This window comes from Dreissena polymorpha, chromosome 9 (assembly GCF_020536995.1).
Source record: "Dreissena polymorpha isolate Duluth1 chromosome 9, UMN_Dpol_1.0, whole genome shotgun sequence".
Classification (NCBI taxonomy): domain Eukaryota; kingdom Metazoa; phylum Mollusca; class Bivalvia; order Myida; family Dreissenidae; genus Dreissena; species Dreissena polymorpha.
In genome coordinates, this window is record NC_068363.1 from 26,082,665 (window position 1) to 26,098,733 (window position 16,069).

At 35.3% G+C, this 16,069-nt stretch overlaps 2 protein-coding genes and 1 long non-coding RNA gene across 3 annotated transcripts in view; 2 read left to right on the plus strand and 1 right to left on the minus strand.

Annotated features, from left to right (window-relative positions):
- Nucleotides 1-16,069, plus strand: part of LOC127843709 (endonuclease/exonuclease/phosphatase family domain-containing protein 1-like) — a 560,124-nt gene that overhangs the window by 516,246 nt on the left and 27,809 nt on the right. The window lies entirely within an intron of this gene.
- On the plus strand, nucleotides 5,417-8,678 carry LOC127843718 (zinc finger protein 528-like). Its single transcript, XM_052373472.1, has 3 exons — nucleotides 5,417-5,500; nucleotides 5,915-6,072; nucleotides 7,275-8,678. The coding sequence occupies exons 1-3, from the start codon at nucleotides 5,456-5,458 to the stop codon at nucleotides 7,546-7,548; spliced, it is 477 nt and encodes a 158-aa protein (XP_052229432.1). The 5' UTR covers nucleotides 5,417-5,455; the 3' UTR covers nucleotides 7,549-8,678.
- Nucleotides 9,916-12,162, minus strand: LOC127843728 (uncharacterized). The gene is made up of 3 exons (XR_008032308.1): nucleotides 12,082-12,162; nucleotides 10,375-10,669; nucleotides 9,916-10,035 (listed from the first exon to the last, which is right to left on the minus strand). It is a non-coding gene; the product is annotated as an uncharacterized LOC127843728 (long non-coding RNA).

Consider the following 16,069-nt stretch of genomic DNA (forward strand, 5'->3'; position numbering starts at 1 on the left):
CATGAATCTCATTTTATCTATGTTTTATTAAATGTATATCTATTGGATTTAAGTTATAATATATATATATATATATTCTTAAAAACAAGCATAATATCAGTGTGTCATTTTCTTATAAAATATTATCATGGCTTTACAATAAAGAATACAATCAATGTTGTGGGTGTGACTTAACAAACCAGATCTCAGCTACAGTTACATACACATAAGAATTAAGGGCAGAGGCCCCAACCCACCCAGAGCACTAATTATACTATTTTTTGTAGTTTTTCCAATTGCAATTTTTGGTGAATACTCGAAATATTATAAACCACACCTTCCGTATCACCGCATGTGTATTCGTCATTCTATTTTTGCTGTTATGAACTTCGAAAATAAATCATAATGGACGAAAAAAATACAGTATCCAAAAACGGTAATCCGAAAAATTGTACGCGTTTTGCACATGAAATATGCATTATATTAAATATTAATATGCATAATCTAAAATGTGCATATCGTTCGACTACTTTATCTCTTAATACGGCGTTTGCCATCGGCCGCAATATTGTAGGCAGAGGCCAATATCAATTTTAAATGATTTATTCCAAAAATAACACTTTCGCAATGCCGATCATGTTTACATCAATTAACGTCACAGCGCGTGAGTTAAAATACACCACCTTAGTGTAATTCCAAACACGTGTTTCGTTAAAATTAGCTGACCATGGCATATGCCGGGTCCCTTTGAATTGGGAAAACCAGGTTACCTGGTTAAAAATTGGAATCATTATGTTAAAGCAGACGACAAACAGCGGTAATTACGGGGATAATTAGTTGATGGCGATTAAATAATTATTTCATCAAGCAATGTTCAACCTAATCTAATTGCAGAAAAAACGGCGTGCAAAACAAAACCAGCCAACAATATTAGCGGAGATTTTCAATAATGACGATTAAATAATAATTGGCGAAAAATTAACAAAGATCTAACAGTTACCGATAATTGGTAAAGCACAGGGAGATTAAAGACGTTTTTTCCGAAATATATCACTGCTGTCGGACACTGATTGAGAAAAATGCTCTAGGCCACAATGTCGCAGAAGTTATTGACGCGTGTATGACAATACACAGGGTCGAGTGTGTACACAGGTAATCTCGTTATCGATTTTTCCTGCTTGATGGCCCGATTTGCAGGCGTTTCGCATTCGCCGGACAACATTTAGAGGCAATATTTATTTATTTTGTAGGCGGATAAAATAATCGCCATTTTTTCTAGACAATTTTAAGAAATAATAGCCAGTTGGATAAAATAATCGCCATTGGCGATAATGTCTGGCAGCAGCGTGAGCACTGGTGACCAAAATTACTCTCATGAAAGTTTTAATATCGCACTAACACTCATGATGGAATCAATATACAGAGATTTCATGATCTATGGCAATTATCACAACACTATTGGATAAATAAAAACATCTCTTTCGACACGAACTGTTTGGGTACCACAATATACATTAGAAATAATCGACGGGTAACCGTTGGTTATTGCGGTAATAACCAACGGTATGGAGCTCCGATGCGTAGAAATTAAATCATAAGGGCGTAGCCCTAGTGGTTTGATAACAAGCATCAGAACGACATACCGTTGGTTATTACCGCAATAACCTACCCTTACACGCAGATTATTTCGATTCTAACACGATTTCATTAATAAGTTATCCCCGATTTAACGGTTATAAATGAGAATTATGTTAACAGAATGTCCTCCAATTTTCCGCGAAAACGCGACGTCACCACAACATTCAAAATTAAATGACGTCGTCTTTATTCATAAACAGTGTGCAGACAATCAGACGTCATACTTATATCTGTTGGTATATCGGGCTGATAACCCACGGTAGTTTTCCTTCTTTTTGTATAGAAAACAAGTCACATGCCGTGGCAGAATAATACATTGACACACGCGATAATTCGAACACAAATGTCATGTGTTTTTTAGCTAGAGCTCTGAAGTGTCTTGCCAACTTAATAAAAACAGTAGATAAAACATGTAGAAGGCTTTCATGCAACATTTACAATTAGAATCATACTTTTATCTTCAACTCAACCAACAACAGTATCTGAGGAATGGCTACGAAAAGGTCTTGAATAGCGCTCACATCATCCACTGACTGGTGGGGATCTGGAATACGCGAATCACTTTGACTTGCTGGCAAAGGACAGGTTGGTGGTAACCACCCTAAAGTCAATACAAACTACCTCAGCACCCTAATAATACATATTCACACAAACAAATAAGGTATGGTATTTAGTCTTTTCATATGTTATTCAAAGGGTATAATCATCTTTTTTCATAGTTGGTATACATGTTTTTCTATATGAGAAAGGAAGAGTGTAAAATATCTATAAAATAAATCTTATCTAATCCATAAGTAATCTGACAATTACTTTGCTGAATAGTGGGAAGTGCTGTCTGTCCACTGGTAGTTTGCTTGGCTTTTTAGGCTGGCGATGGCTTCCAAATAGGTAAACTGGCACCCGATAACAAGGCTGAAACAGTTTATTTTTCCATTGTTTATCTCTGTATACTTGGTCAACAAAATGACCAATCAATATATTTAGACTTAACAATTTCACGAATATGGATGTCATGCAACACATTTGTGTCAGAAAAAATGACAAAACATGTGCATACAATAGCAAATTTTCAAAATTGGTTTTAAAATGCCATTTACACCATTTGAAATATGAATACAGTTATATTGCAGGAACAGTTAAATAATTCATGATTGGAGGGTTGCAAATGGGTATAAGGCTAAGGAAGTTTGTCTTGCCCAAGAACACTACCCTATGACCGGCTAAGTTGCAAATAAAACCCTGGTCTCTCAAATAAAAGTCTCATGCCCATACCATTTGGCCAGACGGAGTCATGTTTAAAATTTACCATTTTGGGTAATAATGATAACTCATATAATCGTTACAAGCAAGTAACTGTTTCCATTAATAAATGAATACACAGGCTTTCTTTTGACCCGAGCTCCCGCGTTTTGACGCTTGAAAATTACAGAAGACCCTTGTTTGACTCGTGAGAAAATTACGTCATGCGTCACATTTGACCCAGGGGAATATACCAACTTGCGTCAAGTTGAGTTAAGTTGTTAAGACTAAGCGGTAATTGGCTTGGGATGGAGTATCTCTTTTGGTAGACGCTAACCCTTATTGCCTGTTTCCAATCATTGAAGCACAAGTCTGCCCAGTAGGCGGAGATTGGCCTATTGAGAAATCTAGTAATGACCAATTAAATCACTGCTGGTTCCATGACGCGTGTATCAACGTTCCATTATTTATCATAGCATTTTTTATCAGAGGTTTGCAAAAAAAGACATGTATTTAACCCACCAAAACAGAATGGACTCACCTGCGTCAGTTTTAATAATATCCAATATATAATAACACTCATATCCACAATACACTGTAAAGCACATTTTGAGAAATACTTCCACAATATGTCAGAATGTATATCAAAGCTAAATACCCCCAACCATATTTTACGTCATGTTTGCTCCGTTCAAAGATGCGTGAAAGTTATGCTGGCAGCTGGCATATGAACTGTCTACAATGTCACTTTACACGCTAAATGCAGAGTTGCTAAAAATAACCATATAACCAGTATAACTGACCTTGTGGCAAAGTGACAAATTTGGATGCTGCATGTGGCTGTGCTAATTGAATGATAACAACATAGGCGTTATAATTGATTATTTGAGACGGCATAGAAAAATGCCGTGTCTGTCGCACGTCTTCGGTGAAGATGGCACATGAAAGAATTAAAGGATGTCGGAATTTTTTATGGGATTAAATGTGGAGACATCGCAATCGGTTATATCTCATTGATTTGCTTAAAGTACAAAGATCATTGACTCCTGTGTTATTTGTATGACTCATACAATTTTGATTATGAATTTTTAAAAATATGGTCCCAAGAGTCATTGACGCTTGAGATTTGATGACTATGAATAGCCCTGAATATAGTTATAAACGTTTATGAAGATAGGAGTGAAAACAGACGTCTAAATATATGCTACTCACGACCCTTCTGTTCCTTAATGACTTCTAGTTATCATGAACTGATTCGAATTGAAAGATATTAAACTAACAGGATTTCTGTGAACACCTCTAAATATGTTCTATGAAAGTTGACCAACGAATTACTTCCGTTCGGAACAAACCAATACATCACAAACTACAACCTTAATGTACAGGTTACGCTATACTAAGTTTTTTAGCATAGTTACATTTCATGATAGACTCAACTATTTAATATATCCCATCCTGATCAATAATTCTGATCTCATAGCCTAATTGCATGGAAAGGTAGTTCTCACGTTTCAATTAAATAAAAATAAAATACGTTTCCGTTGAGCCGAGATTGTTGGGACAAACAGTTCCCGGATAACTTTGGCGTGTGCTTAGAGTCCACCTCACTGATACTTTTTTGTTGAATAAGATTTTCAATATGATAAATAATTTAAGTTATGAACCCTTGACCTACCTTTACTCATTTCCTTTAGTGCAACTAGTTCTCTGCGGTCTTTAAATAACTCCACATACCTTTTAAAGACCATTTTCTTGACACATCTGTCGTTAAAAGGATCGGATTCTCTTGGATTGGATCCATCTCTCTCCATTCCTGCTACCAGGTATCAAGCGTACCCAGCAAGGAGAATTCTCCAAACCTTATTTGAATGACATCACCCTATAAAAGACATGCACAAATAAAGAAATAAATATTGGCTATGGCAAGTGAAGATTATTGTTAATGTGGGTATGTTTTATCATTCTTAATAGGACACAAGTCCTCATTGATATAAAGACACTGTGCAAGTTATATAATAATCTGATCACAACTGTGATTTGTAAGTTTTATAATACTGTATAGACATGTTTTACATAACATGATTTGGACAAACTATACACAGATTCACCTAAATACTTCTCCTGTCAAATATTGTTGACTGGTTGGTTTGAAGAAGTTTTTTAAAGAAAGGGTTAAGCATTAACTTCTAACAAAATATTTAAACGTATGTAATACAAACCTGAAACAGCCGAATTGAATTTCAAAGAAACCAAGAAGATGTCTTGAATATGTTATGTCGCCCCCAAGATGTCATAATCTATAATAAAATATCTTTTGTTAAATTATGTCTTTGACTGTGGATACTATAATAACCCGGTAATCCCCCGGTATTATTGCGGGTACGACTCTCTCGCTGCCAGTATCAATCCATTCTTCTAACTTAATGTTGAAAAATTATGGAAAACATAATTTGAAGAACAAATGAACTTACTATACTAAAAATCCATCTTGACACGAAATTTCTCAATAAAATTCTTCCCATATTCGTTGTTGTGTACATGTATGATTTCAGGTGCCTGGGTTCAATGTGCGGGAACAAAAACTGTCACATGACCACAAATGCGAACGACCACGGCTATTTTTCGGATAAAACGTCAATCGAAGGTATGTTTTCTTACGTTTTCTCCGTTTTAGCAGAACACATGTTACAATGCCTTGGTGCACCGTACTCAGTGCGAATTCTACTTTTCATTGATGTATTGCTCATATTTTTAGGTATAATACTTTTTGAGAACATTCAATGACAAATATCGAACTTGACGATGTAGACGACCACACATTTTTACTAATACCTGTGTTTGTTGTTAAAGCGATTACAAATGAAGGTTTTATTACTGTCATTATGCGTATTTATTTCAAATACGACCAAATATAAGTCTCAATATTATTATTTTATTATTTAGAACGACCGACGACATTTGTTTTGAAATTGGCGAACGACCACACCCAAGTTATAGGCGAACGACCACACACTGTATTCTTGACACATGTATGCATGCAATAAAATGTATATTTCAGATGGATCGCTCAGACCCACATATATGCCGCTATTGTGGCAACGTACTTAAAAGCAAGTCGTCTCTGCGCCAGCATGAGATTAGTCACACAGGGACTGGGAAGGGATATACATGCTGCGATAAAGTGTTCTTCAGCAAGGCGAATCTGAACAGGCACAGGTACAATAATTGTGTTAATCATATATTGAATTATGTTTGTCAGAAAGTGTAATTAATACAAAAATATGCGGTTAATTTCTTCTTTTTAATTTCTATTTAACCCTGATGAAATTTTACAAATAAATAAGAGGTACAAAATCGACACAGCAAAGATGGGTGCTTAACCTATCAAAACTATTGTATTTCATAACTAGTGTATCATGTCACATGCAAAAAGTCTTACTTGCTTATGTTTGTAATGGGATCAACATGGGCTTAATAAACAGCTTGAAGTACTGATAGTTTAAGGCCCAGTCTCACTAACACATTTTGCGATGCCGGTGGAGCCCCGATGCGTGATCCGGGGTCTACCGGTATGAACCGGGGCTCCACCAGGAATGTCCGGGATGAACCGGGTACAACCGGGGCTCCACCGGCAAACTATTAAAATGTTTAATACCTCCGGGATGAACCGGGAGTCACCGGGCCGTACCGGAAACAACCGGCGCGGCACCGGGAACAACCGGGGCAGCACCGTAGCTCCACCGGCACGAACCGGGGTTTATCTGAGATGCTTTTGACCCCGGCAGAACTACGGCAACGTCCCGGTCTGACGCCGGTATAGCCCCGATGAATGCCGGCAGAGTCCCGGTGTAGCTACGTTTCACCAATTAATGCCGGTAGAGCTACGGTTCGTGCCGGTGGAGCCCCGGTTGTAGCCGGTTAATCACGGCAGAGTTACGGTTATTGCCTCCAGCATGAACCGGGAGTCACCGGGACGTACCGGGAACAACCGGCGCGGCACCGGGAACAACCGGGGCAGCACCGTATCTCCACCGGCATGTCACCGGAGCTCTGCCGGGACGCCACCGGCTTTCACCGGGACGCTACCGACTACGACCGGGACTCCCCCGGCTACGACCGGAACTCACCGGGATAAACCGTAGCTCTACCGGGGCCGACCGGGACTCTGCCAGGATGTAAACCGGGAATATGTTACCGCGCTAAAAAATAACCATCGATCATCCCGGAAGTCGCCGGCCGACCGGCTCTATCAAACCGGGATTAAGCGGTGCTACACCGGCAATAGTGAGACTTGGGCTTTACACCATATGATTAATACTTATTGACCCATTATAAAATATTTTGACTAAAATAAGAAAATTGAGAAGGTTCTTATATAATTAAACGCTATTAAAATTTACTGATAATTATAATTGTAGATGCCATGTACATGGCGAAGAGAAGGCATTCGTGTGTACCAAGTGCAGTAAGTCATTTCCTACAAATGCTGACCTGCAGAAGCACATGCGGCGGGAAAATGGGCAGACAATTGCGTGTGATAAATGTGGCGTACGTTTTGCTGAGAATTCCAATTTAAAGGCACACATAGATATGCACAACGAAGAACATAACTTGAAATGTTTGAAGTGTGACAAAGTATTCCGGCATCGAAGTAGCCTGTCTCGTCACATGAAAGTACACAGCAGTAATTAAGCGACGCCAAGTGTACAGTTCGCCAATCATGCATTTGTATTGTGCTGTCCGTGAAGTGATTATGTGTAGTTACATACATTTTATACATGGTCCTTTTACCCGTCCAAACACAGTTTGTGTGGTATATTGGAGTTTGTTGTGTATTAAAATGAAATTTTTTAAATGAGTTTTATAATATATACAATACTTCGTTTTGGTGTATGTCATGCTATTTATTGCAGAGTTGTCCCCTCTCACTTAGGTAAATTCTCTTGTTTTACCTTGTTCACGATACCTGCATCATTGTACATGCGAACTTAACAACAAACAATTATGTGCATCAAACTGAAACTTCATAGTTCTGTTGTTCATACTTTGTATAAGTACAAGACGTAATTTTTGTGGATGCAACACTATTTTATAGGGACAAATTTTCGGCTTATACAGTTTTAAAAAATATTAAAATTATTGCTTAAAACGTAGATATCTTGTTGATAGTCACTTAGTAGCATATATATTTCAATAATTATACATAGTTTTCAATGGGATATTTTAGCGACTGCGGCAACATTGTAGTAGCTTATAGTAATATAATGTACATGGCAATACCTCCAAGCCGGTAGATACCGGACTTGTAAATATACTTTGATGTGATGCAATCGGATTCCATAAGTGTGAGTTTTAATCAAACAGAGGACGTGTTGGTTAATCAATATTTTAGATGTTATATTTTTTAACGATTCAATCAACATAGTATTGCTTTTTGTGGTATATACCTTACAATCATTGTATTTTATATATGTATTTATAGAGGGGTAACCGTCGATATGTCCATTTATTCAGAGTAATGCTCCATGAAACTAGGCGACTAAATTCGAATATCTACGTCTAAAATCTAATCTTTGTGTGTGATCAATGTGTACTCGGAACACAATTTTGGCATCAACATTGTTTTTCACCTGCTTGAAAGAAGCCATTTCGTGGGTATTTTTCATCTTCATTTACGAGTTGTTTGCTGTTTTTCTAGTGACATAGTATTTGTTATAAATTGGTGCTTGTGATAAATCATTTATAAAGACCTTGTTCTGTAGTTCATGTTTCGTTTGTAAATGTTTTTTTATGCGTTAACGATAACGATGTTGTAGATTAATTAAAATAGTTTATACAATTTGTTACGCTCATTTGAAGTATAAATGAGTCACACGATACAGAAACCTGATTAATACAGATATTATATACACAATTCTAGTCAAAAGTTTCAACACAATTTGATTGATGGTTTGCTTTTGTATTATATAAATGCATACTTGATGTTCCATATGGCGAAGTCATTAATGTGATGATTTATGACTATTTACACTCAGTGCTATTATTTTTATGTTCTGTGATAATGTGTTCAGGAAAACATAAGTATACATTTTAGACTGACAGTTTTATGTTTGCAAATATCCGCACTGTGATCTTTGTCTTTGATTATTTTTTTTATAATAAATTGTTAATCAGAAAAAAATGTTTGTGGTAAATAAAATGAATGTACAGTTTTGTGATAGAAAGGATACAAATATAAATTTTCACTCGTTTCACCATTCAACACCATTGTAAATACTAGTAACTGCATATTTCATAAGACTTCCACCTCATTTATGAAATTTAATATGCATATATTAACACGTATAACAAGTTAAACAATAAGTTGCGTATCCACATACGCCACTTACGCATGGGATACGTATACAATATGGAGAAACACATGCACATTCAGTTGGTAAATGTTCGCATAAGTACATATATTTACCTTTAAATGAATATGTCATTACATGTTGCTGGTATATAATCTATATTATTTACATTCGAATTCATCGTTTTGCTGTTTTAATATAGTACACAAAACACAATGAAAATTAGATGACGTCTGTTAAGCCCATTTTAGAAGTAACCAGCATTTTGGAATCATTTCTTCTAGCTTTTTCCCACCTAACACCAAGGGCGCCTATTTGTATAGAGTTTCTGTCCATATCAACGGTCCCGCCTTTCTTCTTACTCCCTTTTCGATGATCAAAGAAATGGTCTCTGTAAGATTGAATACCATATTGAGCTTTATTATTTTAAACATCAGTTAGCGCAAATATGATGATAAAATATATTGAAACAAATTTAAATGGTTCGTATTTAAGTATTTGTAACTTAAAAATATTTTTCAAACTTTAAACATTGCTAGCCTATTTCAAAGTTAAACAATGCACGTGGTTTCCAATTGATATTTGTTTTGTCATAACGATCGGAATTGAGCATATAAAGCCATATATGTACTAGCGGGATAAACAAAACGAAGTTTGTTTTCATAGCCTACAGTAAGTCCAACTAACTTACTTGATCGTAATATCAGTTACGACTGCTCTGAATCTAGAGACGCATGCCGCACAGTTCTGGTCACACTCTGATGATAAATCCTTAGACTTCTCCAGCAGATGATATTTATGCGATCGTCCCGTACGGTATATAAATGGTCTATAATAAAATATATATTGTTATATGCATGAATATTCTATGACTATATACTAAATTATACTAAAGTATACAAAGGTTCTAAACAAAAATTAATTGAAAAACGGCGGGCCTATTATGAAGATTTTTGAACGCATAAGCTTATATTTAGGGAATCTATTTCCACCGTCCCCTTCGTTGAGCTTGAGCAAAATAAAGAATTATGTTAAGTGCTTCTTTATCAGATAAGTCAACGCTCAATGCTTTTAAAAAAGCGGATACCACTTAAGAAAAAGTCTCTTGTTGGACTTGTTGATACATTCGACATCGTACATCAAGACAAAGACGATGGACATCTCTTACCGATTGCTCTTGCTTTGTAAATGGGAGATTTGAAAGGAGTCTTAATAGGAGATTTCAACGGTGTCAGTTTGCGTTTGTTGGTTCGCGAAGGCGTCATGCATAGGTGTGCTGATTTGTTCGAGATCTTGGTGTTGATGAATTTCTTTTGTGGCAACAAAGTTTTCCGAGCGTTTACATCATCTTTCGCGACAAGTTGAAGCAGTTCTCGCGTCATGTCAGCATAACCACATTTCGATCTTCTGGATTTGACTCTATGTAAGTTAAGCTTTGTTTTTCGTCGCATCTTGTTAAAATACTGAAAAAGATCAAATTTAAAAGTTATTGTTATTGTTAGCATGTGTGTGTGTGCGCGCGCGTGTGTGTGTGTATCTGCATGTGTATGTATGTATCTGCATGTTTAAGTATGTATCTGCATGTGTATTTATATATCTGCATGTTAATGTATGTATCTGCATGTGTATGTATGCATCTGCATGTGTATGTGTGTATGTATCTGCATGTTTATGTATGTATCTGCATATTTAGGCATGTATCTGCATGTTTATGTATGTATCTGCGTGTGTATGTATATGCACGTGTATGTATGTATCTGCATGTGTATGCGTGTATCTGCATGTGTATGTATGTATCTGCATACTTATGCATGAATCTGCATGTGTATATGCATGTGTATGTATGTATCTGCATATTTAGGCATGTATCTGCATGTTTATGTATGTATCTGCGTGTGTATATATATGCACGTGTATGTAAGTATCTGCATGTGTATGCGTGTATCTGCATGTGTATGTATGTATCTGCATGTGTATGTATGTATGCATGTGTATGTATGTATCTGTAAGTGTATGTATGTATCTGCATGTGTATGTATGTATCTGCATGTGTATGTATGTATCTGCATATTTATTGCTGTATCTGCATGTGTATGTATGTATCTGCATGTGTATGCATGTATCTGCATGTGTATGTATGTATCTGCATGTGTATGTATGTATCTGCATGTGTATGTATGTATCTGCATGTGTATGTATGTATCTGCATGTGTATGCATGTATCTGCATGTGTATGTATGTATCTGCATGTGTATGTATGTATCTGCATGTGTATGTATGTATCTGCATGTGCATGTATGTATCTACATCTGTATGTATGTTTCTGCATATTTATGCATGAATCTGCATGTGTATATGAATGTGTATGTATGTTTCTGCATGTGTATGTATGTATATTTGTGTGTGTGTGTGTGTGTGCGTGCGTGCGCGTGTGTGCGCGCGCGCTTGCGTGCATTCGTACGAGTGTTTAATAATTAAGTGTGGTCGTTCGCATAAATTTATATACAAAGTGTGGTCTTTCGCAAATGGTTTTCAAGTGTGGTCGTTCGCACATTTATTTTCCCTTTATAATTATACTTAAGACAATGTTTATAACCTTTTTAAACCATTTAGATTTCGAAACTGTTCTGTTGGTCTTATTAGTACAGTTAAACATTGACAACTTGGTCTTTTAAAAGAGAAACGGACACAGAAACAAGATGTGTGGTCGTCTACATCGTCAAGTTCGATATTTGTCATTGAATGTTCTCAAAAAGTATTATACCTAAAAATATGAGCAATACATCAATGAAAAGTAGAATTCGCACTGAGTACGGTGCACCAAGGCATTGTAACATGTGCTCTGCTAAAACGGAGAAAACGTAAGAAAACATACCTTCGATTGACGTTTTATCCGAAAAATAGCCGTGGTCGTTCGCATTTGTGGTCATGTGACAGTTTTTGTTCCCGCACATTGGGGTTACACAGTGTAAATATTGTTAAAAAGATTGGGGTTTCAAACCTGTGTTCTTCTCTTCGACTCTTGTCAAACAATATTTGAATTTTTATAGTTTCATTTATCTGTTATGAAACAAAAGTCAATGCTTGAAAAATATGCTATATTCATTTATTTTTCGTGAATTATATTCCAATTCATGTTTCCTTTGATTACGTTTCACATATTTGTTTATTTGTGTTTTATTTAAAACAGACGCGAAGCTAGTCAACTCGTACCTATGTCAACTCGTACCTTCGGTCAACTCGTACCCGAGTTGGTCAACTCGTACCCGATTTTTGGTCAACTCCTACCCCCAATAGTCAACTCGTACCCGAATTGGTTAACACGTACCCTCCTATTTTTTTTATATATATCAAAGACGTGAAATATGTTTTTGTATATGTTTTTGATATGAATATAGATAAAGGTTATACAATTTTTTTTTTCAAAAGTAGACAAGTTCATTATTTTTCATACGTGTATAATTATAAACGACGTGTTTGTCGGCGTTTTGTTTGATTAAATGTTGACTAAAAACACCTTTATGACAACAGGACCGTCGGCGATTTGTTAAACAATGTGTTTGTCGTGCATCTAAAATGACACGCGCGGTAGTTGTCGGCATTTTCGTTGAAGAAATATTTGATTGTAAACACCGCATGATGACTTAACCAATTAAAGGTATGATCCACTTTGAAGTTAAAGGAGTATTTTGTTCTCACTTTTATATGAGTTAATCCCCAAATTACTATAGAAAGGCTTTGCAGATTGGCTTTAATCATTAATCATTAATATCTTGAAACTAAATACGGACTCTGTGTTTCGTGTCTTGGACTTAATTTCATTTATTGTTTATTGTTGATTATAATATAAAAAGTGTTTTGTTTAATTAATCTGCATCGTCATGGATGAGGGAGATAGTTACTGTGTTTGTGTTGTTTGTGGACATATTGTTTCCGATGAGTGTAAGGCAATTATGTGCGAAGAATGTGATAGATGGCAACACAGACACTGTAAATCCTGTAAGTACTCCCTTTATACTTTTTTTTAATAAGTTTCATTCGAGAAACGGACTTCTATAGAAGCGAAAACTGGGGGGAAAAACCTATTTTTGTTATAACTGATGGTATTTACATCCTTTAACATATAGCGTCAGTATATACGTATATAATTGTGGGGTTGTTTTGTGTATTTGTTTTAGTTATATAATATTAATTTATATCAAGTGGTTATATTCTATGTTCAATAAACTAGTATAACGAAATGCATAATAATCAAGGTCTTTAAATGTATACATAATATATATATGTCTGCAGGATGCCTTATTTCGTCGTTGTATTTGTACATAGGGATGTATCATGGAATTGTAACGGCTATAAATATAAACTTTTAATTAAAAAAATGGCATTGTCATAACAGAATTTGGCATTAACCTTATTATTGCCACAATACAAAAAAATGAAACAAAGAAATTTGTATCAGAACGATTCGTATACTTTTTAGGTGAAACACTTGCTAAGTACAACAGAATAGTGAAAGGCGTAATCGAACTCTCGTTTGTTTGTGTGCCATGTAGAGAACGGCCATCGGTTGAGGTCATGGAAGTATATCTCCGTGACGACAATATCTCAGAATCCGAGTCCGACAATGAGTCTGTGCCCGAGTCCGATCATGAGTCCGTGCCCGAGCCTGGCCAAGAGACCGAGTCTGAGTCCGAACAACAGTCCGAGCCCGAGTCTGATATGGACACTTCTGTGTCAATGTGTTGATCTGTGTGAACCAGTTTGTGGTCTTTGAAAACAAGTGTTGGCTCTGTTTCTGTTAAAAGTGTGAAACTTTGTTGCTGTACATAATCTATGTCGGTAGTTGTATTAAGTTTAATAAAAGTTTTTGTGTTTAATACATGTATGTAGTATTTGTATAAGATGGTTTGTTTGTTACCCTGTGTGAAATATATTGTTTTTTGTGTTAAATGTTAATGTAGTATATTTTATTTGTGTGTTTTATAAATGCCAAAATAAAAACACACGAGACAATAACTTGCATTCTTTTTATTGTTATGTTCAAATTATTTGAATATTATGACCGTTGTTTCAAATTTACATGGAAATCTAAATATTTTATTGAAGAATGCTAAAACATCTAAATACTCATTAAATCCGTTTGTTTTACACAATAATCATAATCTTTTTTAATTGATTGGTTAGTTGTTAGTTGATTCAAAGGTGTTCTTCATTTTTACAAAGGTGCAGATTAAATCGATTTAGATATTAACGACCCGTGTCAAGTAATGTGTTAATCAATATTTAACAAAGGTGAAGATTAGGTAAATTACGATATTAACGACCCGTGTCACGTAGGTGTTAATAAGTATTTAAGGTGTTGATTAATTGATTGAATCATGGACTAAATTTGCAGACGAACCATAATTTGAGGCATATATATCAACAACAACAACAACAACAACATTTATAAACTAATACACAAGTGTAACGACATGGATGATAATTATTTTGCAATTTGGTAATATTTATAAAAATCATGCAATGGAAGAAATTAACAAATATTTTACTGATTCATACCGTAAGATTTTTTCTTTTAACATCGATAATGATAGTTGTTAATAAATATATATTTTGAAAGATAAATGATTTCTATATATTTCTTAGATAATATAATCTTTGTATATTGGACATATTAATAAGAATAATATATATATATATATATATATATATATATATATATATATATATATATATATATATATATATATATATATATATATATATATATAAATAATACTTAGGCATTCTATACATAGATGGTGACGTCACTACGTTATTGTCACCTCTATGCTTAGACGCATCACATTCCCCTGGTTTGGGGAATTATGCTTTCGCCAAAGTAGTTCTGCGTAGGAATGAAAATGTTAATATTGAAAGAAAACTCGTTTTTGTTGTGTGTTTAAAACGGAATGTTGTTTAAAGAAATGTTATTAAATTATGTTTAAATGTGATTTTGAATCTCTATTAAGCCTGATAGCGATTATAAGAAGCATGATTACCAGACCTTCTTTCGCTTTCACTTTTCATTCGTAAAAGAAGTGCTACCCACAATTCCTTTCGCGATAGTACACAGGTCAGAAAGACCGGTGTGTACACAATGATACTAAGGTAATTACTTTAATTAGTCATATCGTTCCCTGGTAAAAAAAACATACAAGTTATGTTAGTCTATGCCAAAATATAACTTTAATTGGTCAACTCGTACCTGCAATACCGATATCCAATATTCTTGCTTTATGATAATATTGTCACTGAACAAAGATGTAAAAAAAACATCATAAAATAAAAATTATTACTTTTCAGAATATGCCTGCAATAGACGTATATAAGGTCAGGTATAAGGCAAAAACCGCTGAACGATGGTTATCAAACAATGCCGAACCTTAAATTCATATTATGAATTGATTTCATTTATTTCATTTATATTACCATATATAATATAACATTTTATTTTGATAGGGCGAGTCGTTATATATGTGGGGCGAGTCGTTATTCATGTGGGGCGAGTCGTTATAAAAAGTGGGGCGAGTCGTTAAGGGGGCGAGTCGTTACATTACCTGCAATAAACATAAAAAAAACATCTAATGCATGTAAACACCCATCGCAATTTGTTTCCATAAAGAACAAATATTAAAAAGGTACGAGTTGACCAATCTGAAAAATTACTAAAGTACGAGTTGACCAAGTCGGGTACGAGTTGGCTAGGGTACGAGTTGACTTAGGTACGAGTTGACTGGAAACCGTTGAAATAATCTCCCCTTCTGATCGCCCACGAGCTTTCAAACGGTTGAGATCCGGTATTGTATACGTTTGTCACATTG

Bases quoted from the DNA above. Each gene is read 5' to 3' on its own strand.
- LOC127843718 (XM_052373472.1), top strand. From the start codon at position 5,456: ATGCGAACGACCACGGCTATTTTTCGGATAAAACGTCAATCGAAG. The intron at 5,501-5,914 runs GTATGTTTTCTT...TGTATATTTCAG, and splicing joins GGATAAAACGTCAATCGAAG to ATGGATCGCTCAGACCCACA. The intron at 6,073-7,274 runs GTACAATAATTG...TTATAATTGTAG, and splicing joins GCGAATCTGAACAGGCACAG to ATGCCATGTACATGGCGAAG.